At 34.5% G+C, this 22,792-nt stretch overlaps 1 protein-coding gene across 1 annotated transcript; it reads left to right on the plus strand.

Annotated features, from left to right (window-relative positions):
• Positions 1 to 1,687: 1,687 nt before the first annotated feature.
• On the plus strand, positions 1,688 to 22,099 carry LOC134265419 (sorting nexin-25-like). The gene is made up of 18 exons (XM_062747626.1): positions 1,688 to 1,926; positions 2,333 to 2,493; positions 3,439 to 3,570; positions 3,962 to 4,137; positions 4,796 to 4,982; positions 8,608 to 8,678; positions 9,779 to 9,873; positions 10,093 to 10,206; positions 10,443 to 10,534; positions 10,782 to 10,821; positions 11,596 to 11,718; positions 12,048 to 12,198; positions 12,564 to 12,754; positions 16,063 to 16,203; positions 16,562 to 16,717; positions 18,656 to 18,763; positions 19,109 to 19,239; positions 21,941 to 22,099. Exons 1-18 carry the CDS (start codon positions 1,702 to 1,704, stop codon positions 22,011 to 22,013), a joined length of 2,367 nt encoding a protein of 788 aa, XP_062603610.1. The 5' UTR covers positions 1,688 to 1,701; the 3' UTR covers positions 22,014 to 22,099.
• Positions 22,100 to 22,792: the final 693 nt, after the last annotated feature.

Consider the following 22,792-nt stretch of genomic DNA (forward strand, 5'->3'; position numbering starts at 1 on the left):
AAAGAATCTCTGAAAAGTTGTTGAACAAAAATTGATGAAAATCCTGAGAGCTTTAAGATGATATGCAGAAAAAAGGCTGATCCCTAATATTAGGGGCTGCGAGGGGCCAAAAGTCGAATTTTTAAGTCCTTAATGTTCAATGTCTTTTTACAGATTATGGAGGCAAACAGTTCTTCTTCACAATCTTTATCATTAATTTAGAATGAAAATCTCAATCAAAATCTCATCTCATCTCTTCAAGAATTGGACGGAAGACCCACTCGTTGCTCGCAACGAGATCGTATCTAGTTATTATTATTATTATTATTAAACATTTATAAAGCGCCCTATATATTAAACTCTAAGGCGCTGTACAAGCAATATATATATATAAACAAATATAACTTTAAAAATTTACAGCAATGACATTCGAAAAATTATAAGTTAAATATATAAAAAATTTTAAAGTGTCCAATATACGTAAAAGTACTAAAAAGAATATAAAATTTTTAAAAAGTGTCCAAAATATAATAAAAGTCTTAGATACACAATTTATAAATCCTAGGCCTTTTTAAAAAGAAAGGTTTTAAGCTTTTTCTTAAAAATTCCAAGAGAGTCACACTTTCTTAAATTCAAAGGCAAAGAGTTCCATAAAGTGGAGGCCGCCTTGTCAAATCGTCTATTCCCATATATCACAGTTCTCTCTTCAAAGGTTTTGTTGTCTCCGGGGGAGGGGGGGGGGGGGCTTCTTTAAAGATTAAAAAAAGAAAGTATTTATTTTATTACCTATTTCAAATAGGAAAACAAATTAAAAAAATAAACAATGTACTTTATCAACCGCATAATTATATTGAATATTATATAAGATAAAATATATATTGGTCATTTTACCAGTGTGACCCCCTTGGAAAAAATGCCCTGCATCCGTGCTTTTTTACCCTGAAAATTCATATAAATATCAATACAAATATAAAATTTATTCAAATATGTGTGGCAGTTGGCAGTACGTAATGAAGCAATTGACAGTTGGCAGTAAACAGTTGGCTGTCGTATATGGCATTCCATAGATCTGGTGCTATAGCTTTTGATAAAAATCAACAAATGTTAGGATATTGTAAAATGTGAAATTAAGAGTCTTTATAGATCTATAAAGGAAAAAAAAACATTTGTTGATCATGAAAAAAAAAAACATTTTAGGTAAAACATTAGAAAGAAAATCCCATGCTATGTAAAAAGGAGTTGCAAATTTGATTTGCCTGACTAGTGGTTATAGAACACGATATGGACAAATTGTATCGGCATAATGCAAAGACCTTACGCATAATGCAAGTATCAAGAGTGTGGCCACCATCCTACAAGATACAAGATATTTTATTTACCAATCAAGGGCCCTGAGGGGCATTTCAACATATGTAGCTTCAAAAACAACACCCCCCTCCCTCTTTTAGCATGATACTGGTTATGCGTAATGGCAATTTCTAAAAATAAATTAAATAGAAGAAATACTTTTTTCACATCATAGCAAAATATTAATTAATTATTACTTTAGGCCTTGAAACCATGGAAACTTCAAGTTCTTTTTTTAATTCACGTCGGGTTCGGCATACAATATTTTCATAATTATTCTGTATGTGTAAGTTTCTGATACCATGATGATGATCGATGATCATGATCACCATGATTATCATGATAGATAGACTGCAACTCACTGCATAGAAGGCTATGGCTCCCACAAGATGCATCATTCTGGGAGGCGGGGTAGCAGTCTTGGCTATCGGTTACCACTATGAGGTCATTGGGACAGTCCTGTCTCTGTTGGTTCATTGTGTGATAGCCGTACTAGGTATCTATCTTGGTGTGACTTGGTCTCTTGTCCAGGGAAAAACATACAAACCTGCTTCCCAGCCCCGGGAGTCAAAGATGGCACAGGAACTCATCAAATTAATGGTAAATTAATATTTGTTAGTATTAGAGGTTAATATTGCTGTCTGTAAATGTATTTACATAACACTGTAAACCAACTTTTTTTCGTGCGCAAGAAATTTCAGCGAGGTTCACGAGAGAGACGTCATCGCGAAATTTCTCGCATCGAACCATTCCTTAGAGTCTCTGTGTCTATTTAGAACAGATCCAAAAAATGCTTGATCGCGAAAATTGTCGCAAATTAAATTAGTTTACACATGGTAAATCGCAAAATAAATCATTGCAAATCAAAATTGGTTTACAGTATTTAGAATTACATGTAATAGAAATTATCATGCTTAATACAATATACATGTGTATTAAAAAAAACACTTATCTGATTTGATGGCCAGATTGTGATATTTAATCTGATATAATGGATTACTTTTAGGAAAAAAGGTATGAGAAGAAATCGGAGACAAAGAAAGTAGTGATAACAAGAAATGTAGATGGCGCTTTACAGGAAGTGCTAGACCTTATCATGAGAGACTATATCATGTCATGGTACGCTGATCTGTCTAAGGAACATGAAGCATTTTTAAGTTCTCTAAGGTTTGTACTGTAGTTCACCAAATATTTGCGAAATTGCGACACATTATTTTAATGGAATAAATGATTTTGATTCTTCAGAAAAATTTCTGTTCCCTATCTTCAACCTTTTACATATGAAAACAATATTTGTCATCCAAATTAAATTATTACAGTTGATTGAATACTAAATTTTATTCGTCCATTTTTCCAGTTTGATAAAGCAGCCTACATGTATACTCAATTCTCATTATATCGCGGGTTTCATTGTATCGCCGTTTATCACAAAAATGTGGATACATAGCCTATTTTCTTTTTGTTGATAGACATTATGAATGTTGTTTGAGTGTTTATTTTTTATCGGTGATTAAGAAGTATGGAACATCCTTTTGAAAAAAAATAAAACAAAATTTTCTGAATTCCTGTCTCCTTTAAATTATATTTAGACCATTAGAATTATAATCTCAAAAAAGTGAAAATAAAGTTCATCTTTTAAAAGTCTCTAGTATATACAATTTTTACTTTTTCATGTATAATTGCATCGTAAACTCAAAAATAAAAATTGTGGTCTGTATCATTTACAAGTTTCCATGCATTTCCATACCGCGATAAAATGAGACTCTCCAATTTAGGAGGTAAATAAGACTTCCTGTTTTAAAAATAGACCAAACGATGCAAGCTTGGAAAATAATTGGACACTAAAAAGTTAGGCCAAAGTTAGAATTACAATTATCATTTTATGTAAGTTAAAACAAAAATTAGAAATTACACTTTTTATGCAAAAGAATTAAGTACCGCGATATAATGAGACACCTGTATATATATATATATGTGTACTTGTATATGACAATATTGCAAAGTTTACATATATCTTCTTTATCTTTTTTCTTCAAATTGTAACATATTTTAAGAGAAAGATAAGTGAATATTCAGTTATAGTTATCAATATATCTTTTGAATTCATTTTAGAAGTGACATATGGGTGATGATTGAGTCTTTGACAAATCGATTGAAGAAGATAGACAAAATGAAGTTGATTACAGAGGACGTCATTCTGAAAATTCACAAACATTTCCAGGAAATCAGAGAATACAGAAAGAGGTGCGACCAATATTATTACTTAAATAATGATCTTGTTCTATATATGATGTGTGTTTTCATTGAAAAAAGTCAAATGTACTTTTGTTTTTTGACTGCAGGACTAGCAATTTAGCTTATACTTTTGTATACCTTTGTGGAACTTTTGCTACACGGTATTTGTTTTATGAGCCTGTTGAAAAACTATTAAGAAAATTTATTTCAAGTCCAATTTTGTTATTTTCTATGCTTTTTATATATTAAAAAAAAAACAAATTGACACCCTGTGTATATTATTCTGACACAAATTTTCTCTTTCCATGTGCATGTCAGAATAGAAGGTTACACTGTATACATGTACATATACCATAAACCTATCTGAGTAATGTAGTTAAGCTTGTGTTTATAAATACAGAGAAGATGACAAAATAGCCAAGAAATTCATTTTACATCCCTGGCTGGATAACGAGGAGACGGAGACAGAGTTTCTGAGGAAGGTTTGTGAATCTCTGCTGATAGCACTGCTGCCTAAGGAATACATTCGCTGTCATACACTGCGGAGAATGCTGAGGGAAATACTGACATCATCAGGTAAGAAATTACAGTAAGTTACTGAAATTACTGTAAATTACTGAAATTACTGTAAGTTACTGAAATTACTGTAAGTTACTGAAATTACTGTAAGTTACTGAAATTACTAGGCTAAAGCTAGGAATTAAAGCTAGTGATAGAAGATTAAGGATACTTGTATTCTATGTGGAATAAAAAAGTTGTGAATTATTTGTTAATTAAAACTATAGTCAAACTATCATTAAATACCATTATTTGCAATTTGTCAGTTTTAAATTTGACCATACAGGCATATTCTAGCAAGCATTTCTATGTTTGTGGACAATTAAAAAAAGTGACTTACTAGAAGTATTATAAGTTCAAATTGGTCAAGAAATTCGTGAATATTTCTATATTTTCTCTGTTAGTTGATTTACAATTTGTGTAAAGCTTGGTGTGAAAGCTAGACATTAACTATATGGGGAGTGTAAATTGGTTTGATATTTTAATTTTGAAAAGCATAGTACAATATTGCAACAGTATGTTTAAATGTTGCCGACTTTAATCAAATTTATTATTATAATAAAGGAATATTTGATATGTTTGAAAAATAATGATTCTGACTTTTGAAAATCTAGAAATTACAGGTATATAAAAATGTTACACCAATTTTTTTCTGTATTTCTACATGTATTTCTAGTTCTGAATCCCTCTGTGGACATGATATGTGATCCAGACTACATAAACCAGAAACTGATAAATTACATCGATTACCGAAGACAGCTTTCTGAGGACACTCGTAAGAAATATACGTATGCCGCTACGTACGAGGAATTCGTGAAACTCATTGACAAGTGTGACGATATAGAGCACCTTAAACAAATAAGGTAATATCAGCTTAATTTTGATATCCAAATACACTACACATGCTCTTTAATACTTGTTTAGTTAGGGCCCCGCAAGGATTTGCGGGTGCCCTATAGTAATCACTCTGTCTGTCCGTCTGTCCATCTGTCTTTCTTCTGTCCACAAATTTCCTGTTTTTTCCTAATAACTTTTTTTATAGTTGCCCAATTAAGATCAAATTTGGTATGGTAGTTCAATAGGCAGAAAGACATATTTTGATGCTAAGTTTGTTTCTCTATGACCCTTGGTTTGGAGCTGGGGTGGTGGGGTATATTCCTTAACTTTATATAAGAATGCTAAATAGCAAAGAGAGATAACTGCTGAAGATGTTTCCATTGTAAACTGAATGCTGCGATGAGTCCCTTGGGATTAATTAGCTTTCCTCCTGAAGAAAATCCAAAGCATTATCTTTATCTGTCACATTGAGATTAATTACCACCTCTGTCTGCAAATGAAGTTTGTTTTGAAGTTCAGTCAATTTGGAATGCTATGAACACTCTGAAATGTGGATTTAGACATAAATGTCTATACTTTATTTTGGTTAAAATACCTACACAATGAGTTATGATTTCATTGAATTCTAAAAACAAGAAATAGATTAAAGAAGACATATCTTTTATTTTTACTTTTTTCTAGGGATGTCAAATCGGTCAATTTTTAATACTCGGTTACTCGGACGTTTTTCCGATCGAGTACCCGGGTACTCGGTAAAAGTGTAAATACATATGAAAAGTAGATTGATGAATGTAAAACTTTGCAAACTCTTGTAGAAAAAAAAAACACATGCTCTGATAGGAGGTTTACTCGTAATAATGCATGTCTGTTGTAACAATGATGAGCACTTTGTGCCCGACGAAATTTAATACAACTTTAAGTTCAATTTATTTATCAGATAAACACAAGAAATAAAATTGTGAGTTGTTCAAGCCGTTTTTTTTAAAATCTACTCCGTAATTGTAATGTAACTCTTTGTTGCGTTTGATGTCCATGTATTAGTCGTACTGTTTGACTTGAACTTGACCAAGTTCTAACAGAGCGGATTTACAATTTTCGTATACTTTTCGGTCATATATTTTATAGTATTACGGGACGGTATTTTGTAGTTTGGTGCAACGATGGACATCAGTTTTTTTAAGCCTTTCCCTTAACCATTTGTACATGTATTCGTTGGCATGTAATCAAACACAACCATATCAACAGTCGCGCGTGTAATATCATCTGTCTCTTTTCCCGAGAATTTACGGCTTCTCGGAGAATTAACAAAATTATCTAATTTATTTAATCACAAAAGTCCTAAAACGATGTACAGTGAAAACAAATAATTAAAGCAAATCAAAATTTAAGGGTAGAAGACAGCCGAATTAAAGGTGAGAAAAGCCAGGTAACAGGTGCTTGGTCACGATAATTACTGTATAAACACTGCCACGGGCGATTACGGTCATTTAGAGGAGTAGGAAACCCTAATTACTGTGTGTACAAGTGCAATGAGTATTTCACGTTTTAAAACAGATTGTTTAATGCATTAATAAACAAGCTTAGAAATATTCAAAAATATACATCCGAGTAACCGAGTACCGATTTTAGTATTCGATACTCGGACGTAGTTGGATTAAGCCATTCTAATATTAATACTGAAAAAGTTCTTATTGTAACTTTAGAAGAAAATGATGAGAGAGGTACAATTAATCCCTCAGGATTAATTATCTAGCCTGCTGAAGAAAATTTAGTAGGCCTATCTTTATCTGTCATTTTAAGATTAATGAAAAACTTTGTCTGCAACTGCTGTTTGTTTTGAAGTTAAGGTCAAGCCTTCATGATACATGTATTTGCATTCATTGAAGACTGGCATTTTATATAACACAAACACAAACTTCATTATTGTTTATATATACATTCAATGTTAGGTTGTTCTTTACTGCCAGTGCCTAATGTAAATATACAAGGATATTATTTACAGGTTTTTGGATATTCAGGAATTATGTTGAAAATTTTAAGAATACATTTGCTGTTGCATGCTTATTTCTTCATATATTTTTTAATCATTCCATAAGCTGCATCCTTATAATTCCACCCCATGGCGGGGCCCTTGCTGACTGGTCAGTTTTCTAGTTCTATTTGTCTTTAGTTATGATGCATGGGTACCTGTAAAGTGCGAAACGAAATAGAAACGAAACGAAACGAAACGAACTGAAACGAAACGAAATCTGCCGAAACGAAACGAAATCTATCAAAACGAAACGAAACCAACCGAAACGAAACGAAATCACGACGAAACGAAACGAAACCTGCCGAAACGAAACGAAACAAAGCTATCAAAATGTTTGGGTTTTTTTTTTTCAAATCAAGGTACATATGTGTAACTGCATGTGGACTTTTTTTTTATTTCAAATAAAATTTATATATATAGTTCAAGCACTTGTTAATATAAAATTTAAATTATTGATAAATTATGCTCCCTTCTCAGTCTAATGATGTATTTACATGTTTACCAACTGCAAATATGCACGAGTATAATTTCAATATGTGCAGTATTTTCTAATTTTTATATCTTACTCTTATTTTCAGTCCTTATAATATTTATCTAGATACAACATATCAATCAAAATTGATGTTGTTACATGTAAAGGCTCGTTTATGTACGGGTCGAAATAAAGTCACTGTACTGTTGTATTGCGAATGTCATAAAACATAGGATAAACCAGCGACTTAGAGTATTTAGTAATCCATTCCGAGGTGTCTGATTTTATTGTTCAGTTATACATGTAACTACAACCGGAATCTTGTGTATCCTTTCTACGTACATACAGTCCTATTTTTATCGAGGTAATTTTCGAGGAAGAAATGAGTGGTTTGCAAAAAGAGGCTCCATAAGAGACGTCGAAAACGATTTAACTACAAGAAAAAAGTATCTCAAAGCGATGTCAATTTTAAGTAGGTAAATTATTCAGTAAGATATTAATAAAATATGACATAGGCGTTGGAAACGGGGGGAGCCCCCCCCACCCCTAAACTTTTCTTTTTTTTTGCAAAGATATTTATATAGGCATTAGCCTTTTTGTTGGTTACCCCCCCCCCCCCTTTAATATCCTTCCGACGCGTACGCCTATGTATGAGTTTGAAGCGAAGCCTGTGGTGCTTGAACTATATAAATTTCATATGATGTAAAAATATACAATATAATCATTCTGAAAGTTTTGTTTCGTTTCGTTTCGGCAGGTTTCGTTTTGATTTCGTTTCGTTTCGTCTTGATTTCGTTTCGTTTCGGTAGGTTTCGTTTCGTTTCGGGTTCGTTTCGTTTCGGCAGATTTCGTTTCGTTTCAGTTCGTTTCGTTTCGTTTCGTTTCGTTTCTATTTCGTTTCGCACTTTACAGGTACCCATGATGCATACATGTGTCTATAAAAAAATGAGAGTTTTGAGAAAATAAACAAACCTGTGCAACCAACTGTTATTTGAAAAATTTATGCATTCAGTGAGGAAAGAATTTTCCACAACGTTTCCATGTATGTACAGTAAAAAGTTATATATTAACTGTAAGTGGATATTTTTATAATACATGTGTAATTCTCTTTGATTTGTATTCATTATGTAAAATTTGTGATTTACAGATACAATATCATGACAGAAATCATTCATGCTACAACCATTCAGAACATTAAAAAGGAACAGAACATTCCAGGTACCATTTGTTTAGGGAGAATTTGGGTCAGAGAATAGCTGTAGTTTAAGAAAATCTTCATAGGCATTAAATGAGAATTAAAATTGTGTGTACGGTACATGTAGAAGTATTATTTCATTGTCAAATTGGTTTAAGAAACACGCACGCTAACTCTCGATTCCCGCCTATATTTTGGAACCATTTAATTCAATATGAATAGCAATTTGGCCATAAAATCTTTGTTTAATACAAAGAACAGTTCAATGGTAATTGATAAATCGTCTTAATACCAGCGCTAAACAGTAAATTATCCATAATTCCAGCTCTTGAAAAAAGGGGGGTAGACGATTTTTTTCCATTAAAATCGGAGTTTCAAGCATCACAATATTTTGAAATAGTCTTGGATATGATTAAATGTTCCTTATATCTTTTCTTGTGTTTCAGGCAATTAAATAAAACATAAATAGTTCAATAAAATATAATGTTTCAGTTGTATATCGCTTTGAAATTGGTGGAAAATAAGCATTTTTATCGTCTTTTGTGAATAAACATATGTTCCCCCCCCCCCCCCCCCCCCCCCCGTGTCACACAAAAAGCTTTGGTATGAATTCGTGAAATACCATTCCATATTACCTGTAAAAAGGAATTTTTGTGACATGGGGGGGAAAGATGTTTTTAAAATATTTTCCGTTTTCCATTGATTTCTATAGTGAAAAACACACGTTTTACCAAATTTTTAGAGTTATTTCTCTTTGTTTTCCCAAATAAGTAATGTTTTATGAAAATTCAAATAATTATTTATGAAAAATATTAAAAATTCATCGAATATGTTAACTTTTGAAAATTGACTTGGAGGTAGGCGGGAGAACAATACTATCGTTCGCAGTTCTTTACACTGTGAATGCGGTCACCTTTTTTTGGCAAACATTTGTTTCAGCATACTTTAAGGCCTACAGTGGCAATCTAAGAAATCAGTGTAATTTTCTACCCACAAAAATAGTGATTCTATGAAAATTTTTATAAGCAGGAAATGTGTGAGGAATACCCAGAGAAATTCTTTACCTCTACTGTGCATGAGTATCATACATGATAGAGTAATACCGGTATTCTTGTTCTGACAGAAAAACCTTTAAAACCTGGTGAGAAAGGACCATCTCGGGCCACGGGTAAAGGGGATCTTCTAAAAGCTAGAAATCTGAAAAGATACATCAATCAGGTAGCCATTTTGTGTGCACAAAATTTTGCTAATTGGTGTTTAATAAAAACATATTACAAAGATGGCTCATTACCAGAAAGCTTTAAAATGAATAGATGTACAAATGGTCAAGCCAATCAACTTAAGTGTTAAAACTGATCCATTATACATTTTCATAGATTGACAAATCTCATAACTCAGGTTGATCCAATCTCTTGGATTTCTTCCTTTTTCTTGTAGCTTACTATTGCCAAAGTTCACAGTGAGAAGAGAATACATGCCTTAGGGGGACCAGATTACAAGAGCTATGAAACAACAGAGGACCCAGAGGGAATGGTCACAAAGAGTACCAAGGTACTGGTCAATGATTGCAGGGATGTAAGCCCCCCCCCCCCCCCACCACCACCACCACCAATCCCCCTATAAAAAAAATCTTCATTGATATAAAATTCCTACATTATCACAACAGCAGCATCTTCAAGTTTGATCATATGCACACTTATCAATATATATGTGTGTGTTGCAAATTATAGAAATTTGTTGAAAAAAAAATTCAAAAATACAAAACAATTTTCTTTTTATTTTTGCAGATTTTGTCCTTTGAAGAAGTGATGGATTCAGTGGAAGCTAAAACGGAATTTTACAAATTTTTAGAAAAAGATGACAACCATTCCTTGCTTGGGTAAATTGAATAATTTTAAAAAGAATCTTCAACATTTGAAGTCATATAACAAGATAAAAAAAAATCAGGTTAGATTCAGTGATTGAAGTGTTGTAGGATGTCTATTAATACTTCAGTGTATCTTTTCCAGTGTAGTGTGATTTAACTTTTGCAGTAAAGTGTGATTTAAAGTATGTATGCTGTTTGATTGAAGTAATAATTAAAAACAAATGTAAAGTTATCCTGCTTTCATTTTGAACATTTCTAGATTTTGCATGGCTGTAGAAAGGCTTGAGACTGCTGAAAAGGTAAGATAAACAAGGTTATGAAAAATACATGAATCAATAAAAAATAACACCTCAATATACCGTATATCAGGATTTTTCCGCGTGTATCCAATTTCCGGTTTGTTCGCGACGAGTTCTGAATCGCGGAAAATAAAACAGCGTAAATTTAATACAAAGTTTTCTTCTTGTAGTAGAATTATTTCTTAAAGCTTATATCGCAGAGGGTAGAAATAGCGGGATCAGAGGACAAGCGCAGGGTACCAGTAATAGGTATAAGCCCTTATTGTTTGTTTACTAATTGACAAGCCAGCTAATTATATGGGTCACGATTCTTGCGAGAAGCTATTAAAAATAATCATACCTTAGGCTGCTAGTCAGTTTGGAACAGTAAATGAATTATAATTGTTTAAATCTTAAAAAAAATAATATATGTGCATGGATTTGAGAGTTAGTACGCAACAGGTGTAAAATCAGCCAAGCGGGTCTTCCGGAATTGACGAGGTGAAGGTCGATAGATGTATTTCTCACCCATATGAAGCTTAATGACATTACATTTTACATCCAGTCCCTTTATAGGCTTAAACAATTGTTAATTATAAAATCACTGGGACTTTGAAATAGTGAAAATATGATTCGCGTAAATTTAATATACTGATTTAGGTTCTGATTCGCGGAAAAAACATGACGCGGAAAAAACCTGATATACGGTATCATGATGAATACCCTTGACTATTCTATCTATTATTTTAAATTATTAAAATTCAATATTTAAGACATAATTTTCTATCCTTTCAGAGGAAGCAGTATCAGTTAGGGAAGGAGATATTTGACAAATACATCGCCAGTAGTACCAGTGTGGTCAAGCTGGACAGGGGAACCGTGAAGGACATGGAGGCGTTCTTACTGGGGAACTCACCGGTAAATTGTCCATCGAGTTACACAGGGCAGATTTCTGTTTACTATTAATCTGAAGTCCATGCTTTTTATGGGAAAGAAAGTTCAGTTGTTGATCATTTTCTTGGAGCTAAAAACATGCACATATTGTTATTGAAAAACTTAAGGCATTTTACAATACATCAACTAGTAATCATAGAAGAGTAAAGTTTTGCTAATAACCAGTCAATGGCATATATGTATTTGCATGCATCTACATTTTCTGACAATGCACATTTCCATGTAGGTTATGTATAAAATTTAAGGAAAAAAGTACAATTTTAGATGTCTACAGTCTTACATGTATATTGTAGGACTATGAAGCATTTGAGAGGGGAGAGAAGACTGTCTTGGACATCTTGAAGAAGCAGTACTATCCATCATTTCTTGTCAGTGATATTTACCATAAATATATCAAGTCCTTAGAACAAGATACCCCAGCTGATCTCACAGAACAAAGGAAAGGTATACAACTGGCTTGTGCATTTAAGTAAACAGTCAAACCTCATTGTCTTGAACTTGATAAGACCAAGAAATTAACTTTGAGATATCTTCAAATTGAAGATACCCAGGGTAAAATACTTAAAGAAAAAATACTTGGGACTTCAAAATCAATTCAACATAAATTTTCCGCGGAAATTTGTCCCATCGAACGTAATACCAATATAAGGCATATAAAGAGAGTCTTAATATACCTGCATAATTTTCTACCAGCAGATTGAACAGAATTAGAGATTCTGCAGAATTATGACCCTGTGGAAAAAAGTATGTCTACAGTATTCTTTTGTTGATTTATTATTCTTTTAGTAGGTTTCTTCATTCTTTTCCAGATTTACTGTTCTTCCAGCCTGACAGTGATGAGGAGGAGGTCTACATGGACTTTAACAGTGATGACAGTGTTATCTTTAAGGATCAGTCTTACTTCGCTCAGCAGAAACTGGAGCAGCTGGATGGGAAAATCCAGAACAAGAGCCATGCACTTAAAGCGATCAGAGAATCACGGAAAATGGATGATGCGAAGGTTTGAGACTAAAACAATGTACAATTTTTAGGTCACCTGAGTAAACTCAGGTGACCTATTGCTATCCGTTTTCGTCCGTCGTCGTCCGTCGTGTGTCGTGTGTTAACATTTGAACATTTTCAGCTTCTTCTCTGCAACCACTGAACCAATTTCAACCAAATTTGGCACAAAGCATCTATGGGTGAAGGGGAACAAAAATTGTGAATTTCATGATCCCTGCCCCCCTGGGGCTTGAGGGGTGGGGCCAAAACCACTAAAATTAATGCAATCTTTAAAAATCTTCTTCTTTACTCCTGGACATCAAGCAGTCAAACTATTTGCATGATTGTTATCAGCATTGAGTCCTCTACCAAAATTGTGAAATTCATGGCCCTGGGGTCAGGGGTTCTAGTGCTAGGGCGGGGCTAAATAAGTATATAGTGAAAATGCATTATTTCTTTGAAAATCTTCTTCTCTGCTCCTGGGTATTAAATAAACCAACTAAGTACATAGTTATGATGAGAAAGAGTGCCTCTACCAAATTTGTGAATTTTATGACCCCAGGGTCAGGGGTTCTGGTGTTAGAGTGGGGCTCTATTGATTATATAGTGAAAATACATGATTTCTTTGAAAATCTTCTTCTCTGCCCCTGTGTATTAAATAAACCAAGTAAGTAAATAGTTATGATGAGCAAGAGTGCCTCTACCAAAATTGTGAATTTTATGGCCCCAGGGTCAAGGGTTCTGGTGTTGGGGGGGCTCATTGATTACATAGTGAAATTACATGAATTCTTTGAAAATCTTCTTCTCTGCTCCTGGGTATTAAATAAACTAACTAAGTGCATATTTATGATGAGAAAGAGTGCCTCTACCAAGATTGTGAATTTTATGGCCCCAGGGTCAAGGGTTCTGGTGTTGGGGGGGGGGGCTCATTGATTATATAGTGAAATTACATGATTCTTTGAAAATCTTCTTCTCTGCTCCTAGATATTAAATAAACTAACTAAGTGCATATTTATTATGAGAAAGAGTGCCTCTACCAAAACTGTGAATTTTATGGCCCCAGGGTCAAGGGTTCTGGTGTTGGGGGGGGGCTCTATTGATTATATAGTGAAATTACATGAATTCTTTGAAAATCTTCTTCTCTGCTCCTAGGTATTAAATAAACTAACTAAGTGCATAGTTATGATGAGCAAGAGTGCCTTTACAAAAATTGTGAATTTTATGGCCCCAGGGTCAGAGGTTCTGGTGTTAGGATGGGGCTCTATTGATTATATAGTAAAAATACATGATTTTTTTGAAAATCTTCTTCTCTGCCCTTGGGTATTAAATTAACCAAGTTAGTAAATAGTTATGATGAGCAAGAGTGCCCCAACCAAAATTGTGAAATTTATGGCCCCAGGGTCAAGGGTTCTGGTGTTGGGGGGGGGGCTCTATTGATTATATAGTGAAATTACATGAATTCTTTGAAAATCTTCTTCTCTGCTCCTAGGTATTAAATAAACTAACTAAGTGCATAGTTATGATGAGCAAGAGTGCCTCTACCAAGATTGTGAATTTTATGGCCCCAGGGTCAAGGGTTCTGGTGTGGGGGGGGGGGGGCTCTATTGATTATATAGTGAAAATACATGAATTCTTTGAAAATCTTCTTCTCTGCTCCTAGATATTAAATAAACTAACTAAGTGCATATTTATGATGAGAAAGAGTGCCTCTACCAAGATTGTGAATTTTATGGCCCCAGGGTCAAGGGTTCTGGTGTTGGGGGGGGGCTCTATTGATTATATAGTGAAATTACATGAATTCTTTGAAAATCTTCTTCTCTGCTCCTAGGTATTAAATAAACTAACTAAGTGCATAGTTATGATGAGCAAGAGTGCCTTTACAAAAATTGTGAATTTTATGGCCCCAGGGTCAGAGGTTCTGGTGTTAGGATGGGGCTCTATTGATTATATAGTAAAAATACATGATTTTTTTGAAAATCTTCTTCTCTGCCCTTGGGTATTAAATTAACCAAGTTAGTAAATAGTTATGATGAGCAAGAGTGCCTCTACCAAAATTGTGAATTTTATGGCCCCAGGGTCAAGGGTTCTGGTGTTGGGGGGGGGCTCTATTGATTATATAGTGAAATTACATGAATTCTTTGAAAATCTTCTTCTCTGCTCCTAGGTATTAAATAAACTAACTAAGTGCATAGTTATGATGAGCAAGAGTGCCTCTACCAAGATTGTGAATTTTATGGCCCCAGGGTCAAGGGTTCTGGTGTGGGGGGGGGGGGGGCTCTATTGATTATATAGTGAAAATACATGATTTCTTTGAAAATCTTCTTCTCTGCTCCTAGGTATTAAATAAACTTACTAAGTGCATAGTTATGATGAGCAAGAGTGCCTCTACAAAAATTGTGAATTTTATGGCCCCAGCATCAATGGTTCTGGTGGGGGGGGGGGACTTTATTGTTTATAAAGTGAAAATACATGAATTCTTTGAAAATCTTCTTCTCTGCTCCTAGGTATCAAATAAACTAACTAAGTACATAGTGATGATAAGCAAGTGTTCCTCAACTAAGATTGTGAATTTTATGGCCCCAGGGTCAAGGGTTCTGGTGGGGGGGGGGGGGGGCTCTATTGATTATATAGTGAAAATACATGAATTCCTTGAAAATCTTCTTCTTTGCTCCTAGGTAGTAAATAAACTAAGTGTATAGTTATGTTGAGCAAGTGTGCCTCAACCAAAATTTTGAATTTAATGGCCCTATCATCAAGGGTTCTGGTGTTGGGGGGGGGGGCTCTATTTGTGCAACCTAGGGTCAGGGGTTTATGTCAGAGTGTTAGGGGCACTACTGATTATTGATGAATATTACTGATTAGTTGGAGTGCATTTTTGTTCCCCTACCCTGCATATGGGTATTCAGTAACCAAGCTAAGCGACTGCTAAGTTTATTGTTATGATGATCAATGGTGCTCTTTCAAAATTGTGAATGCCATATAGCATCTGGCTTAAAACATGTTATTGAATCAAATTCAATACACTGTAACTGGAAAGTTGTTGCATAATGCTCAGGTGACCTATAAGGCCCGTGGGCCTCTTGTATAACTTCATGTACTGATACATGTACATTATAGATATTTGTGATATGAATAACACACACTGTTATAATATTCATGAAGAGCTAGATTTTTGTGCCCTGGTATGAAGTACAGTATGAAAACATGGTATTTAATCTTTAATATGCACAACCAAGTTCAGAAGACCTCATTTCTCATGAAATGTACAGTATATGAAAAGTTTAAAGTATTATCCTTACATCATATTTTTTTCTATCTTGTATGAAGACAGAGAAGATAGAGAAGGACTTGGAGGGGGAGCTGGAGCAGCTGATCCTACAGAGGAGGCAGCTAGAGATCCACATCCTGAGGACACAGAAGTGGTGCGAGAACCAGGGCTCCTGGAGGGCCACTATCTACGAGGCCCAGGTCAGGGGGTGTAGGGAACTGTAGTACATGTACAGTCACTGTGGTTCATTCTGTACTCTTCATTTAAAAGCTTAATCATGAACAAATAAATAGACTAGTGTTACACTGGACACAAGCTTACATACACATATACAGATACCAGTGGCATGATATAGAGTACACCGTACTTGTAGGGAATATCCATGGCAAAAGAAGTATTTAATACAAATTGTAAATAGAATTAAGTTGTATTTTGTTTACTGTACTCAATTTGAATATTGTTTTATGTTAAAATATGTAAAAGCAATGTACTTGTATTAAGGATTTCTGATTTGTGTATTCCTACATCTTCTCTATTTTTGGTTTATCCCACACACAGATTGTTGAGGAGGATGATAAGAGGATCCCTACCTTTGTTTTGATCGTACATCTGACCGGACAGGAAAAGTCCTACAATCTCCAACACAGTGCTGAGGGCTGGCTAGTCACCAGAACTATCCCAGACTTCAACAGACTCCACGAGAAACTCATAGAGGTGAATTATACTGGTGGATGATACTTTAAGAAACTTGAAATCTTTATCTGTCTTTCTTTCTCTCTTATTTTCTCTCTCATTCACTCTCTCTGTTTGTTCTAAAATGACAATGTTTTTAGGTCACCTGAGTAAACTCAGGTGACCTATTGCTATCTGTTTTCGTCCGTCGTTGTCCGTCGTGCGTCGTGTGTTAACATTTGAACATTTTCAGCTTCTTCTCTGCAACCACTGAACCAATTTCAACCAAATTTGGCACAAAGCATCTATAAGTGAAGGGGAACAAAAATTGTGAATTTCATGATCCCTGCCCCCCTGGGGCCTGAGGGGTAGGGCCAAAACCACTAAAATTAATGCAATCTTTAAAAATCTTCTTCTTTACTCCTGGACATCAAGTAGTCAAACTATTTGCATGATTGTAATCAGCATTGAGTCCTCTACCAAAATTGTGAAATTCATGGCCCTGGGGTCAGGGGTTCTAGTGCTTGGGCGGGGTTAAATAAGTATATAGTGAAAATGCATTATTTCTTTAAAAATCTTTTTCTCTGCTCCTGAGTATTAAATAAACCAACTAAGTACATAGTATGATCAGCAAGAGTGCCTCTACCAACGTTGTGAATTTTAAGGCCCCAGGGTCAGGGGTTCTGGTGTTAGGGTGGGGCTCTATTGATTATATATAGTGAAAATACATAACTTCTTTGAAAATCTTCTTCTCTGCTCTTAGGTATTAAATAAACCAACTAAGTACATAGTTATGATGAGCAAGAGTGCCTCTACCAAAATTGTGAATTTTATGGCCCCAGGGTCAATGGTTCTGGTGTTGGGGGGTGAGGCTCTATTGATTATATAGTGAAAATACATGATTTCTTTGAAAATCTTCTTCTCTGCTCCTAGATATTAAATAAACTAACTATGTGCATAGTTATGATGAGCAAGAGTGCCTCAACCAAAATTGTGAATTTTATGGCCCCATCATCAAGGGTTCTGGTGTTGGGGGGCTCTATTGATTCTATAGTGAAAATACATGAATTCTTTGAAAATCTTCTTCTCTGCTCCTAGGTTTTAAATAAACTAACTAAGTGCATAGTTATGATGAGCAAGAGTGCCTCAACCAAAATTGTGAATTTTATGGTCCCAGGGTCAGGGGTTCTGGTGTTAGGGCGGTGATCTATTTTATTATATAGTAAAAATACATGAATTCTTTGAAAAGCTTCTTCTCTGCTCCTGGGAATTAAATAAACTAACAAAATACATAGTTATGATGAGCAAGAATGCCTCTTCTAAAATTAAGAATTTTATGGCCCCAGGGTCTGGGGTTCTGGTGTTAGGGTGGGGCTCTATTGATTATATAGTGAAAATACATTAAATCTTTGAACATTTTTTTCTCTGTCTCTGGGTATGAAGCAGATGAACTACCTATATAGTTATGATGAGCAAGGGCCCTAATCTTGCAGAATTGTGAATTTCAAGGCCCCAGGGTCAGGGGTGGGGGGCTCTACTTATATACTGAAAATGAATTAATTGTTTGAAATATGCTCCTTTGTATTTATAAAACATTTATTTATTTTTTGATAGGCAATTTTAAGGGTGCCTTTTAAAAATTTGTGCAATGTGTGGACCTAATGTCAGGGGTTTATGTCACATTGTTAGGGGCACTACTGATTATTGCTGAATATTACTGATTAGTTGGAGTGCATTTTTGTTCCCCTACCCTGCGTATGGGTATTCAGTAACCAAGCTAAGCAACTGCTAAATGTAGTTATGATGATCAATGGTGCCTCTTTCAAAATTGTGAATGCCATATAGCATCTGGCTTAAAACATGAATCAAATTCAATACACTGTAACTGGGAAGTTGTTGCATAATGCTCAGGTGACCTATAAGGCCCATGGGCCTCTTGTTTCCTTAAACATATATTTTTCTTGATTTATGTCTTTACAGATTGGACCTTGGTTGAAGAAGAAAGAACTTCCATCTGTGAGGCGATTCACGACACTGGACGACAAATTCTTGACTGAGTGTAAGAGAATACTGAATGATTATCTCAGTGTGAGTGTGACCATTTACTAAAGTCTAAATGATTTATTGATCATTTTTTCTTAATTTGTGGCAGTTGTATTTTATACACTGGTAACATTTAGAATTTCAAAGATTGCTTCAAGATAATATGTCACAGGTGGTGAAAAGTCAGGTTGGGACTCGAACCCAGGGTTCTGGGTAACCGTCCCGGCACTCTAACCAACTGAGCTGTTGAGACCCGATATATTGACTGAATTTCACGCACATGTGAACCCAGTGACAATTATATTATCTTGAAGCAATCTTTGAGGCATTTTGAGTTTTGGCCCTGGAGCCTACTAATATACTGTACTGACATCACATTTCTATTTTTAGGCCGTAATGAAGGACGGAATGATGGCCCAGAGTGAGGCTCTCTACGGCTTTCTGACGCCTACACCGGAGTTCTTCATGCACAGAAAACCAGAAAAAAAGAAAGAATTCTTCATCACCTCCATTATTAAAAGGTCAGTATTTCTCTGTATCTTAATTATCATTAAAAATAAATCTGGGTCAAGTTAGAATTGACCATTGAAATGTACAACAGTTCAATATCCCATGTATCCTGTATTTACTAATAATGGACAGTATTTACAATGAAATATGTAACCTAACCATTAACTTGATCCAATTCCTAATTTCTGTTTTAAAATTCACTTGAACTTTGCTATCTCAAATATCTGAAATACTCTGGATATGTAAGAGTGATCTGGAAGTCTTAACCACTCTATTTTAATCTCCATATTTTGAATCCTTAGATACCCACAGAGTTTGAGATAACAAGATAAGACTGTACATATTATCTTTTTAAAAAAGATTTAGCATCTCCTTAGTTTGCACTCTCAATTTTAGGTCACCTGAGTAACTCAGGTGACCTATTGCTGTCCGTCGTAGTGCGTCATGCGTCGTGTATCGTGTGTTAACATTTGAACATTTTCAGCTTCTTCTCTGAAACCACTGAACCAATTTCAACCAGATATGGTATACAGCATCTATGGGTGAAGGGGAACAAAAATTGTGAATTTCATGGCCCCCTCCCCCCTGGGGCCTGAGGGGTGGGGCCGAAACCACTAAAATTATTGCAATCTTTAAAAATCTTCTTCTTTACTTCTGGACATCAAGCAGGCAAACTGTTGGCATGAATGTAATGAGCATTGAGTCCTCTACCAAAATTGTATAATTCATGGCCCTAGGGTCAGGGGTTCTAGTGCTAGGGCGGGGCTATATAGATTATATAGTGAAAATGCATTATTTCTTTGAAAATCTTCTTCTCTGCTCCTGGGTATTAAATAAACTAACTAAGTACATAGTTATGATGAGCAAGAATGCCTCTTCCAGATTTGTAAATTTTATGGCCCCAGGTTCAGGGGTTAGGGCGGGGCTCTATTGATTATATAGTGAAAATGCATTAAATCTTTGAAAATCTTCTTCTCAGCTTCTGAGTATTAAATAAACTAACTAAGCACATAGTTATGATAAGCAAGAGTGCCTCTTCCAAAATTTTGAATTTTATGGCCCCAGGGTCAGGGGTTCTAGTGCTAGGGCGGGGCTAATTAGATTATAAATTAGTGAAAATGCATTATTTCTTTGAAAATCTTCTTCTCTGCTTCTGGATATTAAATAAACTAGCTAAGTACATAATTATGATTAGCAAGAGTGCTTCCTATAAAATTGTGAATTTTATGGCCCCAGGGTCAGGGGTTCTGGTGTTAGGGCGGAGCTCTATTGATCATATATTGAAAATGCATTATTTCTCTGAAAATCTTCTTCTCTGCTCCTGGGTATTAAGTAAACTAACCAAGCACATAGTTATGATAAGCAAGAGTGCCTCTTCCAAAATTGTGAATTTTATGGCCCCAGGTTCAGGGGTTCTTGTGTTAGGGTGGGGCTCTATTGATTTTATTATATAGTGAAAATATTTTCCTTTGCTTCTGGGTTTTATGCCAATGATCCAAGTATACAAATTTATGATGAAGAAAGGCGCATCTAGCAAAGTGGTTTTTTTATGCCCCCTGGGTCAGAGGGGGGGGGTTACATAGTCTGAAAATAAATTAATGCTTTGAAATATGCTCTTTGGTATTAATCAACCATTTTATGATAAAATTTGCAAAATTTTGAAATATGTGGCCCCTGGGTCAGCAGTTCCTTTGGGGTGAGGTGCACAACTGGGTATAAAGAGGTAGTGCATTTTCTCTTTGTTACTCTGATCTACCTCTGGGTATTAAGTGAAGAGAGTTAGCATGCTAAGTTAATAATTATGACAAGCAATGATGCCTCTTTCAAAATTGTGAATTGTGAATTTCATGGGCTCTGGTTTACAACACGAACCAAATTTAATTGTTTGAAAGTTGTTACACAATACTCAGGTGACCTATAAGGCCCGTGGGCCTTTTGTTCAAATATATATTTTTATTATATGATTGAATAATTTCTATCTCTCTGATTGGCTGAGATCCAACTATGTTAGAAAAATACTACGTTGTATTGACCTGCACGTGACGTTCCAGGTCAATACAAGGATTTATTTCCTCTACATTGATCTAAAAATAGATCGGGATATTCCAAATTGATACAAATTAATTTGGAAAGCTATTTAAACTACTATTACTTTTTTTTCATGTGAAGAAAACATAAGCGAATATATATTTTCGGGTGAGGGTGGTAACAGGGGATGCAGGGGCACTCCTCCAACACTTTTACTGAACAACAATTTTAACTTTTTTCAGTCAGTTTTCCCTGCTAATACTCCTTCCTTTAAAAATCTATCCTAGAAAAAAGATTGACATTATTTTTTTTTCATGGCAACTAAAATTGATTAAAAAAAAACTTTTAAAAAAATAAATACGACCTATAAGGTGGATTAACATTTTAATTCTGTATCTCTCTTAATTGTATTCAGATAGGACTTACTAGTAATTAAATGCAAACAAGTAATGGGTATTATCATTTTATTAGTGAATCATATAATAAAACAATTATTGCTGTATTTTTCGGTCAATACAATGATTTAGCCATCTTCGAAGTACAATATTCACCTCGCCCTCCGGGCTCGGTGAATATTGTACTCCTCAGATGGCTAAATCATTGTATTGACCTCAAAACACAGCAATAATTGTATAATATTTGGCATGTGATATATTATTGGGTAGATTTTCTATCACACTGTAGCTTGCCCATTGGTCAGTACAAGCAAGTGAACGAGGATGAACTTAAACTGGTGGATGAAGAGGATGATGGGTAGGGATCAATGTGGTGTCTCTCTGACTGCAGACTGTAAAGTCATGTCTGTACTGTGATGTTTAATATTAAAAATGAATTCAAAGGTTGAAATATTTGATATTTCTCTGTACTACAGTATATATGTGTTTATTCATTGTTTTCAAAAGTAATCTATAAATATATTTGTTTGACCAAGTTTTTTTTTAATTGGGATAAAGCTGGTAACCTGAAATGCTAGAAAATCCTGTGGATGATTTATTGTGTTTTGCAAGGATCACTTCAATTGTAGAATATAATTTTACTTTATAATCTTTTTAAAAATGTAAATTAGAACCTTTTAAAGTATGGTAGGGTTATCTTAAATGGGAAATTGTTCCTCATTTATGAAGACATTTTATGTGTAAGTTATTTCACTGTGAATATTAAATATGTGAAAAAGATTGCCCAAGAAAAAAATGAATATGGACATCTGTGTGTTATAATCTAATGTTTCAGTATTTTTACAAACAGTGTTTATACATGCATTTAAAATTTTATTTAGGTACTTGTACTTTCTAAATTTGTAACATCTGATATAGCATGAAAAGTATGCACATTCATGTGAAATGTGCTCATATTTTAGTAACTTCATAACCATTAGACGTTAAAGAAGACATATAAATATTTGCACGGAAAATGAAATTTACCCCGGTAGCACCTATTTACTAATGAATCTAGATTGCTATTCATTTAACACTAATGTTTTATATTTTCTGACTTCCTTCAAGTTAAAAATCTTGAAATCATTAGCATTTATTGAGC

Source organism: Saccostrea cucullata, unplaced genomic scaffold, assembly GCF_032062105.1.
Source record: "Saccostrea cucullata isolate Sc308-1 unplaced genomic scaffold, CSIRO_AGI_Scuc_v1 ctg10423, whole genome shotgun sequence".
Lineage (NCBI taxonomy): Eukaryota > Metazoa > Mollusca > Bivalvia > Ostreida > Ostreidae > Saccostrea > Saccostrea cuccullata.

Excerpts from the sequence above, each read along its gene's own strand:
- LOC134265419 (XM_062747626.1), top strand. The coding sequence starts at position 1,702 with ATGGCTCCCACAAGATGCATCATTCTGGGAGGCGGGGTAGCAGTCTTG. Across the intron at positions 2,494-3,438 it reads GCATTTTTAAGTTCTCTAAG|AAGTGACATATGGGTGATGA; the intron begins GTTTGTACTGTA and ends AATTCATTTTAG. Across the intron at positions 9,874-10,092 it reads TGAAAAGATACATCAATCAG|CTTACTATTGCCAAAGTTCA; the intron begins GTAGCCATTTTG and ends TTTTTCTTGTAG.